Source organism: Metopolophium dirhodum, chromosome 1 (assembly GCF_019925205.1).
Source record: "Metopolophium dirhodum isolate CAU chromosome 1, ASM1992520v1, whole genome shotgun sequence".
Lineage (NCBI taxonomy): Eukaryota > Metazoa > Arthropoda > Insecta > Hemiptera > Aphididae > Metopolophium > Metopolophium dirhodum.
Genome location: NC_083560.1, coordinates 81,960,603 through 81,983,307, shown reverse-complemented (window position 1 = coordinate 81,983,307; position 22,705 = coordinate 81,960,603). Strand labels below are relative to the sequence as shown.

The window sequence follows — 22,705 nt, the reverse complement described above, 5'->3', positions numbered from 1 at the left end:
TACAATTTTTATACTTTAGAGTTAAATCATACACTTACGTACAAACAGCACGGGGTCCGCGATCTACCTCATGTAGATTGGCTACCTGATAAAATACTGCTGTGAATCATAATTTTTATTCCGGTCAACAGAAAAGTTACTACTAGCTTAGCTATTTAAATAACGTTTCAATGCATTAAAAAATATATTAACGGCTCCCATATGACAAGGTCAGGTGGTTAGCATTTAGGGGTCAATACAAATAATCAATTGGCAAAATATATTCCATAAGTACTTCTTAGTTCTTAGTTTTTAATTCATCATTATTTATACCTATATAATTATTAATTAATATCTGATATCAGTGCTATCAACTATCAAACATGAAGCATATTGTATTAGTTCGTCTTTGTTTAATAAAATGATATTTAATGGTACAAGATTAAGATAACACTGAATCGCTGACATTCTACAAATAGCAGTCGGGTACGCACTGACTATTTAAGGACTTATAACTGCGGCTAGTATATTAATGTTTTTAAAACGGGTATCAAGACCCTATTATATTGTATTTTTTTCAGATAAAGTTATCCACGGTCCCGCGTATATAAAAATTAAATTATTACAATAATAATTGTATTACCAAGTAGTAATCACAATAGATTTTTCTCAATGTGCATAATCACATTTTTGATAATTGGTAAAAATAATTATATTTTCAATTTGGGGGGGCCGGCCCTGGGCCAGAGTATATTAAGGGTGGGCCCGGCCCACCCAGCCCCCCCCCTGGCTACGTGCCTGCGGCCGTACGACCTTCCGTCCTACAACAAACCAACTGCATACCTCGCAAAAAGTAGCCAAATCGTTTTTTTTTATTTCGATTTCTTCAGTTTATTACTATCATTGCAATAGTCGTTACACTTTTCATATTATTTTATTTTGTGTATTGTGTATTTTTTTAAATTTTGGATTAGGTATTTCGGCGTAGGTATTGAGTTCAAACTACGTGCCTTCCGGTATTTTTGAAAGATAAAATATTTTAGTGCCACTATGGCCATGGGTAGGATTGTAGGAAAAAGAAATAATACAGTACAGATCTATTGTTAATATAATACTATGGGTTGAGCTGAATTCGTAGTAATTTACAAACTATACCGACATATTGGCGCCGAAGCGAGTATATACCCCGTCGTGATAATATTAATGGTTCGAATTGGTATAATAAAATTGTCAAACCATCACTATTGGTATTTATTTTATTTTGAAATAACTGTGGACATTGTTCTCCCTTTGAATTGTTATTAGTTATTTTTAAACTCGCTAATAAATTAGTGAAAGTGATTGTTCTAAGTCTATTAAAAGATTTTTTAGTTGTTTGACCACGTCTTCAGTTTCAACTGTATCGGTATCTTTATTTTATAATTATAATTGTGAGTCTGGTTCACTAATATTTTTAAATATTAATGTTCATTTTTTTGTTCATAATTTAATTTAGTTATAATTGCTGTACTCGTAAACATAAAGAATAAAATTGAAAAATTTGTACAAAATATTTATTTTTTCGCTAAATTTTTATGTGCGGCCCAAATAGTAAACTATTCAATATATTTGGCCCACTTGATACTTTGAGTTCGATTGCCTACTTTATGTGAAGCAACGTTCTCAATGTATATATCTGTTATTAAATAATAATGTATTATTATTACTACAACATCGAATCTTATATTATATTATCGAACATCAAATAATCTGTATTAGGTACCTATACTTATAAATTATAATTGAGGGTTACCGATCCGGCCATGGTGTGTCGTGGGTCCCGATATCCAATGTGGGTTGAGCTGGACGTCCGCGGGTTCTCTTTAGGTCGTCGTCACCCATCGACTTCCACTATCGACCATCAAGCTATCGACTATCCACTATCGACTGCCTTTATCGACTGCTTAACTATTTACCGCCAGGAGTCCCGGTCGGTTATTAACACGACATGTGCTAAACATCGCGTCAGCATAATATAATATATTGCATACATAATAAATGTATACACATTTGCCATTACTAACACTCAGCATATAAGCCGTGCTCAACGTAGGGAGTAATGTACGACGTCGATGACGACAACCGTTACTATACCAATATATTGCGATTCTACCATTCATTCAAATTAAAAATATATTAATAATTTAAACAAACTAACTGACAGATTACAGTTAGGCACAAACAAATAAATATAATTGATGTCCAAAAAGCAATAAAAAAATCTCCTTAGAAAAAAATTTTTTTTAATGTATCCAAAGATTTATAAATAACAAAAAGTTCTAAAATCACTTACATAAATCATGTACCTATGTTTCCTATGTTACCAAAATAATTATATGTTTAAAGTTCTTTAAAAAGAATAAAAACATCATGACTTGACATTTTAAAATAAATAAATTAAAAATATTAATGCAGTTTATAATTTAGGCTGCTTCTACCATTTATTTTTTTTATAAATTTCAAGCTTAGCACAATCGATAGATATAGATTATAAATTAATAGTATCCTGTGAAATCGATTTATTCATTTTTACAAAACAGGAAATTTTAGTTGAATCTATATAAATCCCCGTTAATATTGTAGGTTCAATTGACCATACTTTCTTATAATACTAATATTAAAATTACAAAAAAATAAATTAAATTAAATTCTTCGTTTATATATAACTAATTTCGTCCAAATGTTAACTTAAAACATCTATTAAAAAAGACTGTATTTATATAATTTTTATTTTTTTTTGGTTACAGTATGAACTACATATGAGAATATTTGTTTAAAAATGTTAATCCTCCGCTATAAAAATTTAACACTTTTTAACTAGAAAATAATTTGCGAATCTTCATCATTTTGACGAATGTTGTCAAAATTATAGCTACAGACGCTCTTAAAAATTATTGTGAATTCACACTCAATTTTTTTTAATTTTCAGTAACACAAGCTTTTTATGGAGGACTTTGTATAGTTGTATACAGTTTTCAGTTTTTTTGGCATGGAACATATTTTATATCTACAATACTTAACTAGAACTTTGAAATTTTACCTCTCGGATGCTCCAACTAGATCCACTATATCTCTAGAAAAGTTACTGAAGTTGAAAATCGATGCATTATTTCGACTACTTATCGTGTACACAGTGAATAAAATCACATAATTGTAAAATCAATGCATCCGTTGGTCCGTTAAGAATCTAAAATTATAATAAATATAATTGAGATTATTTTAGTTCTGTTTATTTATATTTTCACCCTTAGGTATACCACTCCCACGTTATCCATATTCCATTTGGCCTAAATCAAAACAAAAAACCAACCGTCGTAATTGCCTTGGTGACCTGGCCAGGTATGATATGATACTACTATTGTTACAAACAAACTTTAACTTAACTCGTTTCGTGCGCATCAACGATTTTTTTTCATAACAGTTATCGTTTCTACTGTTTTTTTCCTCGACATGGATGGTGAAAGCACCAATGATGTTATCGTGGTAGGGGAAGATGTGACGACTGAATTTTCGATGATCCCATTAATGATGGAGTTCGAACAAGCTGAAACTATGAATCCTGTAACCATGAACAACGAACCGGTCGAAATGGAAACGGAACCGCAGCAAGAGCCGATCGTGGAGTTGACAGTGCCACCAGCGGTAAGTACGGCTGCCACCACAGTTACCGCCATTCGGCTGGGTTCGGGAGCGGATGATAATCCGACTACGGCGGCTAGTGACGTCGAAGAAGAAAAAATGGACAGGCGCGCCCGTCGCACTCGAAGCCGTGGCCGACGCAGCCGTCGGAGTCGTCGCAGCCGAAGCCGTCGTAGTCGTCGTAGCCGGAGCAGAAGCGACGACGGCGGATTCTATGTGCAAATCGCCGACGATGAGATCTCAGCCGAGGTGGCAGCCGGTAGCAGTCGCGGTGACCAGAAAACGGCACGTGGTGGTCGAAGGGCTAAGAAGCTAGCAATCACCGGTCGCCGTGGTGGAAAGGCAACCTATGAGAGTCGCGTCAGTGGGAAAGCTGTCCGTGGCACTCGAGGTGGCCGGAAGTCAGCCAGGGGCAGTCGTAGAGGCCGGAAGACCACCGAATGTGTGACCGCGCGGACGATGTGGAGCGAACGCTTGCGTCCACTCAGCCTTAATCGGAACAAGAAATAGAAGGCAAAGTAAAAGGCTATATTATATTATTGTGTTATATACCATAATCATACAATAAATTACACTTGATCTAACATAATATTCGTAATATTTTGTACAAAATTAAGAAGTGGGTTGAAAAATAGTTTTCCCCGAATATTCTTCCATAGATCCGGCGATGAGTACGAGCAATATTATATAAGTGAGTATGTTATATAAGTAAGTCTATACAGATAATGGACCCTGATTTTTGAAGTCGAACCGAACACGAATTTAATTTTATACATAATTTTAGTATACCTATACAGTTTGTAGTTTTTGTTGGAATCGCTGGCAGTCAATATTGATCGATAGGTTTTTTTCATAATAAAAACCAGCTTAAATGCAAAATAAAATTAATATAAATTTATTAATTGTGGTTAATTACAATGACGGTCAGGATGGCTATATATTAAAATATAATTTACACTTAAAAATACATTGCTCCCACAGCGTGTTACACCTAAAAGTAGTTGAACAATCACATTTTTTTCCCGGGCAATACCGGGTAATTCAGCGAGTAGTTTTATAAAAGATAATTTTAAAAAGTATTTGTAAAATGCTAATATTGGTAACATAGTTGTATTTGCATAAAATATATTCAAAATGCATTGATAAAATATGTGTCTTACAGCAAATTAATTTATTTTACTAATACTAAATATTTTCGAATAAAAACATGTAGGTATAGATTTTCAAACTCCATCTATACATTTTCAGTAATTTTCACTAATTTTTTTTTATTTTAATATACACTTATGAGTATTGTTATTGATTATTGTAGGTACTAGGTACAACAAGTTATAAATTACCTACTATGTATGATTTATGATTCAGATTTCTGTATTCGAATACAAGTGACTTAATCGTATACAATTCTGAAACATTATTCTTAATAAAATACATTACTTTAAATTATTTAATTACTAAGTAGACAGTATGGTATCCAAATGGTAAGTACTCTATTATATAAATATATAATATTAATACACTTTACAAGAATTATAATGTTCATAAGCACAACAATTCGAGTAAAAGCATAACTAAGCTATGGAGAAAATATGCAGAAACCAATTTTTAGGATAATGATATAATAATTAATAGGTAGGTAACTATTTTTATTCAACATCACGAAGATACACATAGAATTGTTATTTTGTTTTTTGACGACACGTAAAAGTAAATTGGTAGATTATTGTTTTGAAATTTGAAATAATTTACTATGTTGATATGATGACCTCTTATTGGTTAATTGTTTATATATCTCTCATTCAAATTAAATTAATGAACAAAAAACGTAAGATAAGCCATAGATTATATTTATTTTTTGACTGTGACAAGTCCAGTGTTGGGAATAGATAACTAAAAAATTATCTAGATAAGATAGGATAATTTTAACAAAATATTATCTAGATAAAAATAAAGATAACATAAATGTAATTTATCTAGATAAAGATAAATACAACAATACATTTATCTATATAAATATCTAGATAAATATCATTTTTTTACAATTATTTTTATTGTTTTTTAGTATTTTTGTAATATTAGATTTATATCAATATAATGACATAATATTTATAATAACAACGAATTAAGCCTTTGAAATACAGTTCTACGAAGTTAGTTTTAATTTATTTTTAAAATGGATGGGGAAATAAACCTATAACTAATTAATTGTAATATGCTTATTATGGCTAGTAGAGAACGATGTATGTATAGTGCAAGCCCGCATGCAGGTTCCCGTATTATCGTAATATTGTCGTTGGCAATAATAACAAGAAATATATTCTTCTAATTTTGTAAATAATTTATATTATATTAGAATTTTAGTTATATTGGTTCTATAATTTTGTAGGGGCACTATAATATTTATCTAGATAAGCCCATTTTTTATCTAAGCTAAACATTAGATAAATCGTAACATAATTATCTAGATACTTAAAAAGATAATTTATTTCAAAAAATCTTATCTAGATAATTCCCAACACTGGTGACAACTGACAAATATATTATGTATGATATACCGAGCCACCTAGGTATATAGCTTAAAGCCTATAGGTAGTTTAATCTAATATAAAATTTTTTTACTTTTTTGGAACATACAAAAGTACGTTAATCTATAACCACTAATATTATGTTCTGTGTAATTTTAAAATGAAAGTACGGACTTCGCGCGAAATGTTTTCTTGAGTTTATAATATTGTATTCAACTAAATTTCTTAATTAAATTGTCTATGTATTGAATAGTTGTATGTATAATGTATTGTATAAATAATGTATGTATGTGTAAGTATATTTAATAATTTATGAATTGTATTAACATATTATAGAAAACGTAGTTCCAATTTTGGACAATACGTAATGTATTTCTGGTTGTGTGTAGATGTTAAGATGTACCTATGTAAGCTATAGGAATACCGAACAGGTAAATTATCGTAATATTTGTAAAAGACTTTGGAGGTTGTGACAAGAATAATGAAACAATATGAAGGAATTTTAATTTTAAAACATCGAACTCGTGTTATATTTTAAGGATCTGTGTACACAAGTACTTATTTCCAAATTGTATAATAAGTGACCCTTTACTTAATTATAATTATCATAATAAAACTTCTTCTTTTTTAATGTGTATCATTATATTATCTAAGTGTCGTAACGTCTTCAATGTGTATCAAAATATTATACGTGGATACAGGTGTTTTGAATTTGAATTTGTTGTATATACTATTTAGTATTTTGCTTACATTTTTTTCTTAAACTTTAACTTTTACTTTAAGACTTAAAGTAAGCATTTGTCCACATTTATAGAAAATTCAAAACATAAAAAAGCTCATCAAAATTGCAAAACAAGCAAATTGAAAGAGCGGAGTTAGACAATATTTAAACTAAATGAATGAATCTTAATAAAAAGATTCTATACTTAGTTAAAAAAAATACCAAAAAGGGATTGCAACCAAAAACCGTATACTTATTATGATTTCGACCAAAGGTCGGACCCAAAAAGGTTAGTAGAAAAAACCGCACACTTCATTGGTTCATTGTATAGCAACCTACAATATACTTTATTTTTAGTGCCATATAACAGAATAGATAAGATTTAGTAACCACTCGCCATTAGGCAGTATTGTGTATATTATTATAGTTGTATGATATAATTATATAATATAGTGGTTAAAACGGGCGCATGTAAACTCCGCCACGAGAACCTTTTTTTAGTGTAAACTCAGTAAAATTAGGTTTATGTAAACTCCACCAGTGACGAAAAACAGGTAAAATTAAGTTCATGTAAAGTCCACCAGTAAAAAAAAATTAAGTAACAGTATACACTATACAATTTATATGATATACAGATTATTAATATAGTGGAAATGCTAGGAATAATTTTTAAAAATACTGTACTTATTACATTTTTTTTTTAATTATAAAACTTTGGCAATCGATTTCAGCCAATAAAACATTGAACATTTTTTTAAAATTAATATCTTAAATGTTTGAATTTATAAACATTGTAAATGATTTTTTTTTGATAAATATAAATAGTTAATAACTAATAGATTATACATCATTATAAAGTGTTTTGGGATACAATAATTTAAAAATATATGAAATTTAACCTATGAAATGTGACGTGTGTGAATTTGGCCCCACCATGTTATGATAATTACACTGAAGTTATACCAACATTTCGAAACTAATTTGCAACTTTGGGCAACCAATATAAAACAATTTGCAACCTTATATTTTTGCCTCAATGGCCAAACCAAAATTGGTGGGGCCAAATTCACGCAGCCCCACCACATCGTCCTATCGATTAATTATTAATTAAAATTAGGAAACCTTAGTGAAAAAATTTGCAACTTCATGGTTACGCTGGAATCGAATTTGTATTTATGTATTTAATAAAAAAAATTATTAAAAATCTTCAAATATAAATTTATTAAAAAAATGTAATGTGAATAAAAAAAAATTTTAATGGAAATAAAAAGCAGTTAAAAAAAAAATATGTATATAGTAAAAAATATAACTAGAATAAAAAAATCATAGTTGTGTAAACAAAATATAAATAGGAATAAGTAATCTTTTAAAAAAATGAATACCTATTTAATAAAAAATCCATATTTCATAAAAAATATAACTACTTTAAAAAAGCCTAATTTAATAAAAAATCATAATGTGAATAAAGAAATCTTTATTAAAATAAAAAGCCAAGTTTAAAAAAAATATGTATGTAGTAAAAAGATCTTAGTTGTGTGAATAAAATCTAAATAAAAATAAAGTCGCTAAAAAAACTGTTATTTAAAAATCAAGTAGTTTAAAATATCCCAATTTAATAAAAATGAGGTTGCAAATTTTTTCACTAAGGTTGCCTAAAGTTGCAAATTAGTTGCTAAATAATGAAAAAGGTTCGAGGTCAATAGGACGATGTGGTAGGGCTGCGTGAATTTGTCCCCACAAACTTATAAATTCGATTCCAGCATAACCATGAGGTTGCACATTTTTCCACGAAGGTTGCCTAAAGTTGCAAATTAGTTGTTGAATAATGAAAAAGGTTCGAGGTCGATAGGACGATGTGGTGGGGCTGCGTGAATTTGGCCGCACCAATTTTGGTTTGGCAATTGAGGCAAAAATATAAGGTTGCAAATTGTTTTATATCGGTTCCCTAAAGTTGCAAATTAGTTTCGAAATTTTGGTATAACTTCAGTGTAATTATCATAACATGGTGGGGCCAAATTCACGCACGTGAAATGTGTGCGGTTTTTTTATTAAATGGAAAAGTTATAGTTGTATTGATCAGAATTTTTGCTCTACTTTAATATTTTGATTATTTATACTCGTATAAGTTTTACATTAGTCATATTGAACTTTTAACAAGACGTATACTTGCTTTTCGATTCTCACAAGTCATGACTAAATGACTAATATCTTTAAATATATTTAATTCCTCATTTTCACCTAAAAAAAACCAAAGCCGGGAAAACGTGTTACAATACCTTCGTTTTTAGTGTGTAGGAGAGAATCAAAAATGGTGGCTACCACAATAATAGTGTAAGAACAGATTTATATCTAGATATTATATAAAATGACTTGTCCTGAGTAAAAATAAGAAAAAAAATAAAAAAACCTAGACGGAACCGCTGAAGCTATGAGTATGAAATTTGGACAGTAATTTTGTTTTGTGATGTAGACATCCACTAAGAAAGGATTTTTCAAAACTCACTCCCTACAGGGGTTAAAAGAGATAGAAAGGGTAAAATGAAAAAAATGAATATAAAGTTATATTTTTATAAGCACCTTTGACAGTGCATTATTATTTTGCTTCCATAGTGAATTACATCCAAAATTAGTTAATTAATCTAAATTTAATTTAATCTATGAAATTCTGATACGTATTTCATGAGATGTTTAGTACGTTATACACTAAATAATTTAAGGAAATAAACCATATAATTTAATTTAATATTTTGTAAATTACTTCTGGGACTGTTCAATTATATTGTGTACATTGTAAGTCGTTAAAATTAAATTAGATTAATAAAGCGTGTGAACTAGTTTGTGTCATTTTCGTCATTGATAAAAAGTACGACGATTAAATTCATCAATGTACAAAGTAAATACATAATAGATGGGTAATTAATAATTTTTTACTATACATATTTTGTTTAATGTTTATATTTTCATATACTTAATGAAATACTGCAGAAATTACTGATCGTACAGTTTTTAATTTTCTGTTCAGATTTCCATTTTGGTCCTAAATGAATGCAAAAAATATTTTAAGTATAAAATATATTATTATTCCAGAATGCAATCAATGTTTTTTAATAAAAAAATAAAGATTATTTTTATACATTCTTTAACTACTTTCAATTTTAGTATTAGTTTAATTTTTATGTAAATACTTTGACTAAAGCAGTACCATTTAATTATAAAATAACAGATTTCATACTTTAACAGTAACATATAAATATATATAATATATACATGAAGTTTTAAGAACTGCACAGGAATCACAATCAACAACCTTATTTACAAATCAATTTTTTTTTAAAAGTATTTTGCTTCAGTTGAGGAATAAAAATATAGGTACACTGAGATTTAATAATCAATAGTTGTAAAATGTAATAACATTAAACTAAAATACATATTCAAATTTAAAAAACAATTTCAATATAAACATTAAAATAAAATGTAGGTAATTAGTTTTTCAAAAAAAGCTATTAGGTTATGGACAATAGATAGACAGTAATTAAAAATTTGTTTTTTCTTCATAAGATTTTTCCCTCCATAAGGTCTTAAAACATGATGAGACAACCCAAATGCCTCATCTCCAACAATAATATGAGGGCATTTAACTGTCTATGTGTCAAGTAAAAACTTTTATCTTGGAATATTTAAAGTTTTATTTTGAAGTCGTTTCCATAAAACAGAATTTTTAAAAACTGACAAATCCGAACTTTTACAGTAAGAGCCAATATCAACGAATAAAAATCGATAATTTGAATCACATACTGGCATACTGCCAGTTAACTTATAGAAAAAAAATGTTTATAATTATAATATAATGAACCGCTATTCATAGGTTTGATTATTCTAATATGTTTTCCGTCAATAACACCTATACAATTTGGAAAATTTGAATTTTTTCAAACCCATCTGCTATTTCTATCCACTGATCTTTGGTTGGCAAGGGCATACGTATGTCCTTTAAGTTCTAAATAGCTTGACACACTCTTCTAATCAATCTGGACAATGTTGTTATTCCACATCTGAATGTCATGTGTAAATCAGTCAATAAAGATCACACACCTAAATACCTAAAATTAAATTATTTATTAAGTACATATATTTTTCACATACGTATTAATTTATTTTTACTTAATATATTAATTACTAGGTAAACAATTCCAAAGTAAATGGAATAGCTTAAGGGATTGCTTTGTAAGGCATGCAAATGCTTAAAATATACAAATTAGGGCTGGTGTTACAAGAGCTAAGGAATATAATTATTTTAACCAATTAAGTTTTTTAAGGGACGTTACAAACAATAAAACTAATACAACAAATAATTTTCCTGACGAGAACTCACCTCAGCATCTAAATTTAAGCGAAGAACAAGAACAAGTAATTTTAAAACAGTAATATATAGGGCTCTAGGGCATCTCATAGGCGTTTTATTATATTTTAACTTTAAAGCTAGTTATGAGTTTTTTCAATATGTACAAATAATTTACAATTTTAAAATAATCATAACCTTTGCCCTTGGTTAATGCAGTAATGCAATTTTTATATCATAAAATCTAAATAAAGTAGTAATATACATTACAAAAATAAAAAAACTAGAAAACTTAGTAATTTTTTTCGGGGTTCTGTTGAAAACCAAAATGTACCAAAACGTAAAAAGAAAAATAACGAGGATGACATTTTACTACAGGTTATTTCGGAAAATATTAAAGTATACCACTATTATATCATTCATAATTTGATTCAATAATTCCTTGAATAAGACATACGAAAATAACAAAAAAATTTGTTTTCATCCTCGCCCAGTGACCAAATGTCAAATCAGTACAAACTACAAACACCAGTTTTCAATAAGAACATTTTTAAAAATATAGCGAAAAAGTACCGCACTACATTAAGACAATAGCGTTTGAAGTAGCTCGCTACTTTTTTTAGGGGAGTTGCTGTAGTGTTAGTGTGCTACAAAAAACTAGTAACATCCCGACCACTGCATACACATATACAGTTTGTAGTTTTTGTTGGAATGGCTCGCAGTCAATAACTTTTTTCGTTATAAAAAACCAGCTTAAACTATACCTACATTTATTAATAATATTTATAATTTGTGATAAAAACATAATTTTTCCAAAAAGCAAACATACCTAATATTTTTAATATTATTGAGAATCTGTTTTAATTATTTTTCTCAATTATTTTATTATGAGTAATATGGTAAATTTGAAAGAAATAGATTCCACTATTAAAAATTAAATATTCTAAATTATTTAATGGTTTGGTTGTTGGTGTACTCAATAATCATTTATATGCAATGAATAAATATACTATTAATTTATTTGAAATTTGTAATACATTTACTATTAATCAATAGTAAATTTATAGTTAATACTTTATACTTTGTTGTTAATTGTTATTACTTGTTAATTAACAACAAAACTACAAAAGCCAAAAATAAAACAAATTCTAATCAAGATCGACTGAAAAAAAATATTCTGTTATCATAATACTGACTACTGATAATAAATATCAATCAGAAAAATCAATACAATTTTATGTTGGATCCGATTGAAATCTAGTTGGTAATGCTGAATTTTGGAACAAGATCCAACAATGAAAAAATTTTAAAATTGTTGAGTTTGGCAACGCATATTATCATTTTGATTGAACAACGCTGAGTTTTGGAAGGCACGGTAATGTTTATAATATTAATGCCCATGCTAAATTATAATCTCCTTGATAAAACCTCACATTACTCTTTATAATACCGTGGATTTATATGGATTTAATAAGAAATGTTTGCTTCACATACCTATCTCACTTCATTCCTAATAATATACGTCTATGCGTCAAACTGAGAGTCGCCAATACAGTAAGTTGTGGAACCAGGGCATAGACACTAGTGTGCTTATTGGCAAAATCAGGTTATTGTGGCCTTGAACCGGTCTCCGGGGAGCGTGATATTCGTTATCGATTAAAATATGTTTCATATTCAATACTATAAATCATTTTAAAAATGTCAAATAACAATATTATAATATTTAACTTTTAGCAAATTGCATACAACACTGAAATTGACAATACCGTACATAATAAACTTTGAATAAATTAAAACAGCAGTCGTCCGCGATCAATGAATTGTTTCCGTTTTTATAATTTCGTAACAAAGAGGGATAGACGTTACTAACATCTTATCGGAGTACGGATACGGTATAACTTTTAGAGTCCAATACTTCATAACGTAGAGATACAGAAGCCCGATGAGTAGACCCAGTGTCGCTTCTATAATCTATATTATTCATGATCTGTGGTTGAACCGTGGAACTATTATAGACTGGTGTCATTTAGCGGCATTATGGTGGAAACTCAATAAGACCAAAAGTACTTCAGTCGCTCGCTTTTAACCTTATATCATAAACAATGGATGTAGCTATGTGTATTTCTCGTATACCGAGCTGTGTCCAACATAACCTCCCACTACCCATTTAATTTCAAGGTACAACGAGTTATTGCGCATGCGTTGCACCTATGCCGCTTTACATTCCATCCTCACCACCCATTTGATTTCAATGTACAACGAGTTATTACGCATGCGTTTCGCCAACAATCACTATAAAATAACTAATAAGTGGGGGGTTATGTTGGACACAGCAAATGATTAAAGTAGCTCCATCTATTGTATATGATCTAAGCTTTTAACTAAATATCATATCAGTTTAAGATATTATATCGCTAGATGGCGCCAGTGAGTAGTTACAGAGATGTTTTGGCGACTCGGTTTGACGGTCTCCTTATCACAATTCATTGTGTGAGTGATAAGCACTTGTCCGAAAAATGATAAGGACCGATAAGAGTGGTTGAACGGTGGTTAACCTGTGGTTACCTTGTGACCAACTTGAGGTGGTGTTGCCACAGATATATACTAAGTATTAGCACAGCAAGTCAGGGGATATTTTCAATTTGCGGAGCGGAGCGACGGCGCCGAGGAGCGTAGCGACGAGTGCCGTTAGCATGGCATCACTGTACGATGTTTTTTTTCAAATTAGTGTCACTGTAATATGCTGGTATGGTATTGTGGTATAATCTACCTTATTATTTTTCGGACAACTGCCGCCAACTCTCGTTGTGTAACCTCAAAATCTTATACCATGACTAAACACATTTTAGTAGTAATAGATATAATGAATATAATAATTCCCGTATGGTAATTTAGTATTTGGCTGCAAACAGCATTACAGCAACACTCAACAAGTAGTAACGAGTTGGTATCTATTGAAATTATTATAATTTTATGAGGGTAAATATAATTTCTACTTACTATTACACTTCAGTAATTAGTTACCAATGAATAATGATTAACAAATATTAATTTTTACATAGGTACCAAACAGTACTTTAGTATAACGACACAAAGCTTATTTGCTACTATGGAACAATATCATCAAAAATTGATCAACGATTGTATGTCAGATTTAATATATGTTACTTCCGATTTAGAAACTATTGTTGAAAATTTATTAGAAAAAAATGTTATAAATGAATGGATGAAAAATTATATTTTGGTAAGAAATTTAAATTGAATTTTATTCTTCCATCACACATCTATGTATTATTTATGATTTACAAATGTTTTAATTTATACTTGTTTTTTTGTAGGAAAATGAGGGAGAATTAAACAAAAAAACAACATTTTACAAATTAATTCAAGGACGGGGACCTGATGCATTTACATCTTTATGCAGAGTATTAGAAGAAACAAATAACATAAAAGCTTGCAACATTTTAACATCGTCCCAAACAAGGTACCCTTTACTTAATTACCTTTATTAAAAATGAATTTGCTTCTTAAATAAAAAAAAATAATTAATTTCTATTTTTAATTTCAAGTAAAGTGTGTTGGTTTTAGTGTTTTACAATAATGTTTTTCAAAAATCGAGCATTGTTTTTATTCTGAAAATATGGTTTTAGATTTTTAGATTTTTTTTAATCATTAAGAACATTTTTAAAAATGCGGGATACAGCATGGGCTAAGCAAAACTTTTCTTCAAATTATTCCTAAGGAATGCAATGTTCTATTAATCCGTTCAAATGTAATACCAAATTTAACGCTATTGTGTGCCAATGTTACAATATTTATTGAGTTAGGAAAGTCTCAAAAACTATTACATATCTGATCGTATAGATCTTTATACATTTTACATATTATTATTACTATTATTTAGATAAAAATAATTCAATTAGAAAAGTAAATATTCTAAATATATTTATTGATAATGAATAATCGGTATTCTTGTCGTATGCAGTCTACCACACACGGCATACGTCTTGTAGACTACCTATGATTATTCTCAACGATTCGACGGCAATTACAATTAAGCTTTTTCTTAACAATGTAATTTCTATATCAATAATAATAATTATAATAATACCTATATACTAAAACCTCGGCCCAGAAATAATCGTAACTGAAGTTGTATACGTATGAGATAATCAGTTAAGTTTGTGCAGTAATACCTATGTGATACGTTATTCTGCACTTTATACACTTTAAATATTATGTTAGCCAAACATTTCAATGTAATTATTCAATCAGAGAAAAATACTATAGCTTTTTTAAAGGAAAAAGGACTTATTGAAATTATAGCAGAAAACTTACTGGTTCATGGGTGTTTGTTAAAAAGGCGAAAATGGTGTTATAGAGGCAAGATACTTTGTTGTATAAAAAAGAGACAGACAGACATTGCACGGAATAATTCAAAATGAAATTGAAATTGGTACAGAAATACACTCAGATGAATGGCTTGCATATAAGACATTAGAAACTAAAGGGTATATACATAAAACCGTGAACCATTCCCAATTTTTTGTTGATCCCATCAATGGTACGCATACACAAAGCATAAAAAGTTTTTGGGGAGGTTTAAAACTTTGAATTGTAAAAAAAAATGCATGGTACATCACCATCATTGCTGCCCTCTTATTTAAATAATAAAAATGATGATAGTATTTATTGATTTTTATACATATGAACATATTATAATATTATATTTGTTATGATAATTATTTTTCTATACCGAATGTAATTTTTTTGTACCTAACTTAACCTAATTTAGGATTAGATTGTGACGTGTATTGTTTTATTTAATTACTATAAATATTGTGTATCATTAAATCAAATATACTATGATTCTACCATAGTTTAATTACTTATAAAAAGTATGTATGGCCTATGACATATAGAAACATGTGTCGTAGACGACAAGTGTGCGGTAGACCCCATATGACAAGAATACCGAATAATCATGTACTTTTTTCATGAAAAGAATAATCGAGATGAAAATCTAATAAATATTAGGAATGCGATATGCAGATTATTTATTTAGCATAAAACACTCATTGTTTTAAAAACTAAAATTAAACTATAGTGTAATAACTAATAAGTATTACAGTATATTTAAAAATCTATTATTTCTACCATAACCACAACTTCAACCATTAAATTATAAATTTATTTATTTTTGTAATGTTTATTATTTGGAAAAATTATATTCCTAGTAAATTGCATTTATGTTGAAAGTTTTACAAGAAATTATATAGTATACAATATTAAAGAAAATCAACCATGCATGTTTTTTTTATTTTATACTTTTATAATATTAATTTTTATTTACAATTTACTAAAAATTTTCAGTGAGAAAGAGGAACAACAATTAAGTTCAATTGAACTATTAGACACCATGTCATTCAAAAACACCATCTCTGAACATGATGAGCCATATGTAAAAATTCATCCTGATCCCAAATCCATTGAAAATGATGTAAATAATTTACAAAGTGGTCATGATGTATGTTTATATTAATATTTACATTAAATATTAAAACAATGCATTAAACATTACTTTTTACAGGTTTATCCAATGAGATCAAATCCTAAGGGCCATGCATTGATTTTAAATATCAATAATATAAAAGATAAAGACAAAATTACAGGATTTGATGTTGACATGGCAAACGTAAATAAATTATTTAAAGGCCTTGGATTTATTGTTCACTCAAAAGCAGATTTAACTGAAAGAGTAAATAATCAAATATATAAGTCAAAAGAATAAAAAACATAAATAAAAATTCCTTACAAAACATTAACTTTTAAATTGTTTTTTGTTTGTAGGAAATAAAAAATGTTATTAATGAGTTCATGAGTATATGCCGTAGCGAAAAAGCTAATTCTATTGTTGTTTTTATAATATGTCATGGTGTAACTGGAAAAGATTCAACTAGATCAACTGGTATGTTGACTGAAGATGGCATTACAATAAATACTGACTGGTTGATTGAGCAATTCTTACATAAAAAATTATCTGGAAATATACCAATGTTATTTTTCATTGATGCATGTCGGTATGGAATGAGTAATTTTTTTGTATTTTTTACCATATATACCATAAATATTTTTATTTATTTTAGAGGACCAGATAGAGATTTTGGTTGGAAATACTGCAGTGGTGAAAATAATTACATACAAAATTATGATGATGATATGTACCCAATCGGAACAATTTCCGACCAACGTTATCAAGATGTTTTCATAGCATATGCCACTGTTCCTGGTAAATCATAGTTATCATAAATTTAATTTAAATAATATAATGAACAATTATAATAATTTACTTACCCTCTTTTCAACAGTTTATTAAATAGCATACATTTTTTTTCTAGGGCATACTGCTATACGTGATCCATTAGATGGGTCATGGTTCATACAAAAGTTGTGTCAAGTATTTTGTGAAAATGCTTATAATACTGAATTGGCTAGATTGATGTGTTTGGTAAATAATACATTTTATCTTTAAAAATGATTTACATCGATATTAACATAACAAAAGTAATATATTTTTTTCATTACCCTAGGTGGATATTAAATTAGATGAACTGAGCAGAATTGACCACAGGTCTCAAACAGCAGAATGGTCATTTAGAGGTTTCAGAAAAAAGTTTTACTTTAATCCAGGCCTATATGAAGATAATTCAGATAATAATATTTTAATGACTTCTTCAACCAATCCTACTGATATTTAAGCAGAATATCATTTTTCAATTATTATTTACTTAAGTTTATGTTAAGTCTGGAATTTTTTTATTAAAATTATACAACTTATATTGATAATATATATTTTATAGTTTTTTTTTTTATTTTAAACGTTTTAGTTGTACTAAATATTGGTCTAACAAAAGTTTTTTTTCTTTTTTAACTTGCTGTTTACAATTTATATATATATTCATCATATTCATAACAAATACATTACATTATATTATAATAAATATTTATTATTTTTATTATTTCAAAGAAAATTGGATTAATTAGGATTGGGCCAAACATAGTGGTTGAGCCGCAACAATTGTACAGTGAGTGGTTCAATCATCAGGCTACATATTCATATATGCGTGGTTTTACAAAAAAATATTTGGTTAATGAAAAATTATTTTATTTTTCAACTTGCTAGTCGGAGTCTTTAACACAAAAGGTTATTTAAAAAATATAGGGTAGGTATCATAACAAAATGGATTTTGATAATTATTAGCGTTTAGTTGAGAATTTGTTCAAATCGGATGCCCTTGGTATGCTACACGATCCTGTGCAATAGACTAATGGAAAACACTGGGTTCACCAAATGAATAATGATAAGGACTCAAGTAGATATTTTTTAATTTTACAATATTGTATTAATAGTATAACATTTTCCAATTATAACAATTAAGATCATCTTAATGATAAAATTAATTAAGTTCATAACTAGGTATAAATCAAGAATATATACCTGTGGAAGAATCCTTTGAGTACAGATGAAAGGTTAACAATTAGGTAAATTAGAATTTAGTTTAATAAAATAAAATCATATATTTATGTATTATAACAATAAATTAAATAATAACACTAAAAATAAAAATAATATAGGTAGGTCGTAGGTCTATCTCTTTTTAGCCTGTTTAAAATATATTAAATAAATAATGAGTTACATGAGAATAAAAATTTAATTTTTTTACATAATATAGTAAAAATTGTTTTGCATAACTTTGTCAGACTTAACATTGTGTAACTAAAAACTGAAGATGGATCAATTCTTATTTTTATTTAAGTTTTTGTTTGTATTATCATTGATTATAGAATAGATTATTAGTCTATTCTATAATCAATGGTATGATAGGTATTTCGGTGAAGATGAATGTAGAATCTTTATTAGTTGAGAAGTACATGGCATACATCTATCCTCTTCGGCTATTATAGGTAGGTATACCTATAGTACTTATATAGTACCATTGATTATAGATAGTTCTTACATTAGTTATTAATTAGATATTGGAAATTGGAATGCAAATTGCAAGCTACATGACGCGCAGGACACAGGACGGAAGGCCGCAGCTTGCGCTTGCCGCAGATCGGAAAATAAAATATGTCCATTAATTCATACATTTATAGGTTGTAAATGGTAACGTTAATTTATGACCAAAATAGGCAACGTTGTTTCGCAAAGGTCGATGAAACGTAAATTACGTAATTTAAAATTAAAAACGTAAATTATGTAGAGGTGTCAACTGTCAACTGCACAATTACATTTTTACATTTTATTTTAGTCTACAATATAATATTATAGTTATTAGTTTTACATTTTAATTATAACACGGTGCGCGCTCTATTGACAGTTCTGGTGAACTAATTCATTCCATATCATAATATAAACAAGATGGTCTCTCTATACTACCTATACTCAATGGTAGTACGTACTGTCTACTCGATGACCTGATTCATTTACATGAGCTGTTTTAAAACGTTTTAGTCAATAGTCACTATCCAAACAGATTTAATTACTAAACTATTAAGTTTATAAGTTTTTATTTACTTAATATTTACTATATTTTCATTAATACATTTCAAAATAATAAAGGCGTGCGCACTGGGCACCCCCCGACATGTAATCGGGGCCGTAAAAAAGTCATTTAGTATATATATGGGTCCGTATTTGACCTAATTTTACTAGAGTAAAAATGTTATTTTTTCTAAAATATGTGATTAAAAAAAAATATATATATGTTTTGGGATAAAAAAAATAATACAACGTAAAATATTTTAAATTTGCATGGTAAAACTTATTATGATTACAACAACTAGCTGCTAGATGTTATCGACTACAAAAGTAAAAATAATAAGCAAATAATGCAATTATCTAAAAATAGATATTAGATCCAACTATTTAATAAAATATTATATATAACTTGGAACTAGTAATACCACTGATTAATATGTGATTTAATTCCGTGATACTATTAGAGACCATTATACGGGCTATGAAGTTATTTTTACATTTTGTAAAATCGAAAATAAACACAAAATACTGATATCTACTATTTGTTATAATTATAACATTGAAATATTATGATTTGACTGTTAACTAAAATAAATATTATTTACGAGTTATTCTAAAACGATCACTGTCCAGTGTTCACTGATTACTGAACCAACGTTGTAATATTATTTTATTTATTTAAAATCATGCCACCTAAAAGCGGTTGCCAAAAACGTAAAGAAAAAATTAAAAATGATTTGGAACTGAAGAAAATTCGAGGTTCTTTAGACAAATTTATTCTGCCTAAAACAAATCGTAAGTATATCAATTTTAATAGTATTATAGTTAATAGTAATGTTTAAGTCCTATAGATATTATTAAATTTAAATCCTAGATATAAAAAAACTTAAAATATGTTTATTGTTATTTATTTTTGCCATTAATTGTTATAAATTATTTATAAATTATTATTATTGAATTGAAAAGTGAGTTACCTACCTACTTAATAAAATAAATGAAAAAATTTTCCAAATAATTTTAATAATCAACTAAATATAAAATGTAATTAAAACATAAAAAAACCGGAATACAGGGCCGGATTTAGAGGGGGGGCTCTGGGCCCAGGTCCCAGGGCCCCCAAAAGATTCAATTAATAAGAGGGACCAAAATAATAACCTTTTTTTTAACGTTTCTAGTAATTTGCAAATAAATATTTTTTTAAAAGTTTGACAAGTGGCGCTATTAGTGTGTGGTTAAACGAATCACCAGATTGGGATTGATAATTTTTTACCATTACTACTTTTTTATAAATAAAATTACTCAACTACAGTGTTGAGTGATGCGTCGTAAATCATTATAGTTATTTGAATATCAAAACTAGTATTATTTCGTTTGTGTTTTATACATTATTTTACATTTATGTACACTACGTTCGAAATATGATTTTTATTTGCCTGCAAAAATATTATTCAGTGTCTAAAAATAATGTTTTGTTTGATACTAACTGTTTTTTTTTTCCATATCAATAATTTATATAAACCAGATAATGTTACTTTCATCAAGCTTATGCCTAGTACAATAATACATTTTTTTCTAGAATAATAATTTATTCAAATTCAATGGCTTTGATGTACTAAAATAAAAAATGAAAAGAGATGAGTGATGACTATAAAGGTTACTTGTATTAATAACTTATTAATTGTAAATTTTAATTTAATTTAATTTATTTTAATTTTAAAGTTTTAAAGTTTAAAGTTTTAAAGTATGTAGATCAACTAAAAATTCTTATATTTCAATCTTATGTAGGCCCTGGGGCCCCTACAACCCTAAATCCGGCCCTGCCTGAAAATAATGATAATATTAGGTAAAGTAAGAAATATAAATTATAATTATTTAAACAATAAATGGTCAAGTAGAAACGAATAGTTACAATATTGAATATATTTTTGAAACTACTAATTACTAAGTTTATATTTTATTATATTTTAATAATTTATTAATATTTTCTAATACACAAAATAAGTGCAACTTGCAGTTGCAACATAATTCATAATCTCAAATTAATATTTTTATTATTATTATTATTATTGTTATTAAATATTCATGATTATAAATATTATATTCTAGCTATAGTTGGTGACGAAAAGAAAAATGATAATTTAGTATTAATTACTTCTACTAGTTTTTCTTCTTTACCATTTGTAAAGTTTCCTGCTAAAAAAGATAATATCACTAATTCTAATTTACCATATAATAGTAATATCAATGAATTAAATAATTTTAATGATGGTAATTGAATATTTATGGTAAATATTGTCTGGTAAATTGTTTTTCTATATGAATTATATTTTGCAGTTGGTATGGATAGAATTTTTCAACAGAATAATGATTCAATAATTACTGAATTAATCACATTAAATTCGCCTCAAAAAGAATGTTCTGATATTGCTATGAATGATACAGATTTACCATTTTCTACTAAAAATGAAAATATTTTGCTTTCATCTGATTCTTCAGAAAACTGTAAATATTATAATAGCAACAACTAAATTTTTACATTTTAATCAATAAAATTGACAATTTTTGTTTCAGTAAATTCTGTCAGTCTTTTAGATCATGTGCATGCATTGCCAGTAGATCGTCTTTGTTTCAAAGATCAAGTATTAAAAGGACCTTATCAGCCAATCTTAGACATTTATCCACCAACTATTCAAGGAAACAAACGTAGATCTTTTCAAAAAAATTGGTATACTTTGTATAACTGGATAGAATATAGTACCAAATTGGATGCTGTATTTTGTTTCCCATGCAGATGTTTTAGAGGTAATGAAAGTAATAATAGTCAGATAACAATTTCAAAAGTTGGATTTAAAGGATGGAACAACGCCAATGAAGCTTTTAAAAAACATCAATTTTTAAAATGTCATGTCAATAGTTCAACT

General features: G+C 28.0%; 1 protein-coding gene and 1 pseudogene across 1 annotated transcript; both read left to right on the top strand.

Annotated features, from left to right (window-relative positions):
• Window positions 1-1,029: 1,029 nt before the first annotated feature.
• LOC132942278 (uncharacterized) lies at window positions 1,030-4,151 on the top strand (annotated as a pseudogene).
• Window positions 4,152-14,351: 10,200 nt separating this feature from the next.
• On the top strand, window positions 14,352-18,289 carry LOC132936153 (caspase-3-like). Its single transcript, XM_061002842.1, has 8 exons — window positions 14,352-14,453; window positions 14,581-14,726; window positions 16,616-16,769; window positions 16,833-17,000; window positions 17,093-17,322; window positions 17,389-17,531; window positions 17,641-17,750; window positions 17,833-18,289. Exons 1-8 carry the CDS (start codon window positions 14,352-14,354, stop codon window positions 17,998-18,000), a joined length of 1,221 nt encoding a protein of 406 aa, XP_060858825.1. The 3' UTR covers window positions 18,001-18,289.
• The last annotated feature ends 4,416 nt before the right edge of the window (window positions 18,290-22,705 follow it).

What these genes read in the sequence shown, in the direction of transcription:
- LOC132936153 (XM_061002842.1), top strand. Translation starts at nt 14,352, where the DNA reads ATGGAACAATATCATCAAAAATTGATCAACGATTGTATGTCAGATTTA. An exon ending in TTTTTCATTGATGCATGTCG is followed by an intron (nt 17,323 to 17,388) that starts GTATGGAATGAG and finishes TATTTATTTTAG; the next exon opens with AGGACCAGATAGAGATTTTG. An exon ending in TGGCTAGATTGATGTGTTTG is followed by an intron (nt 17,751 to 17,832) that starts GTAAATAATACA and finishes TCATTACCCTAG; the next exon opens with GTGGATATTAAATTAGATGA.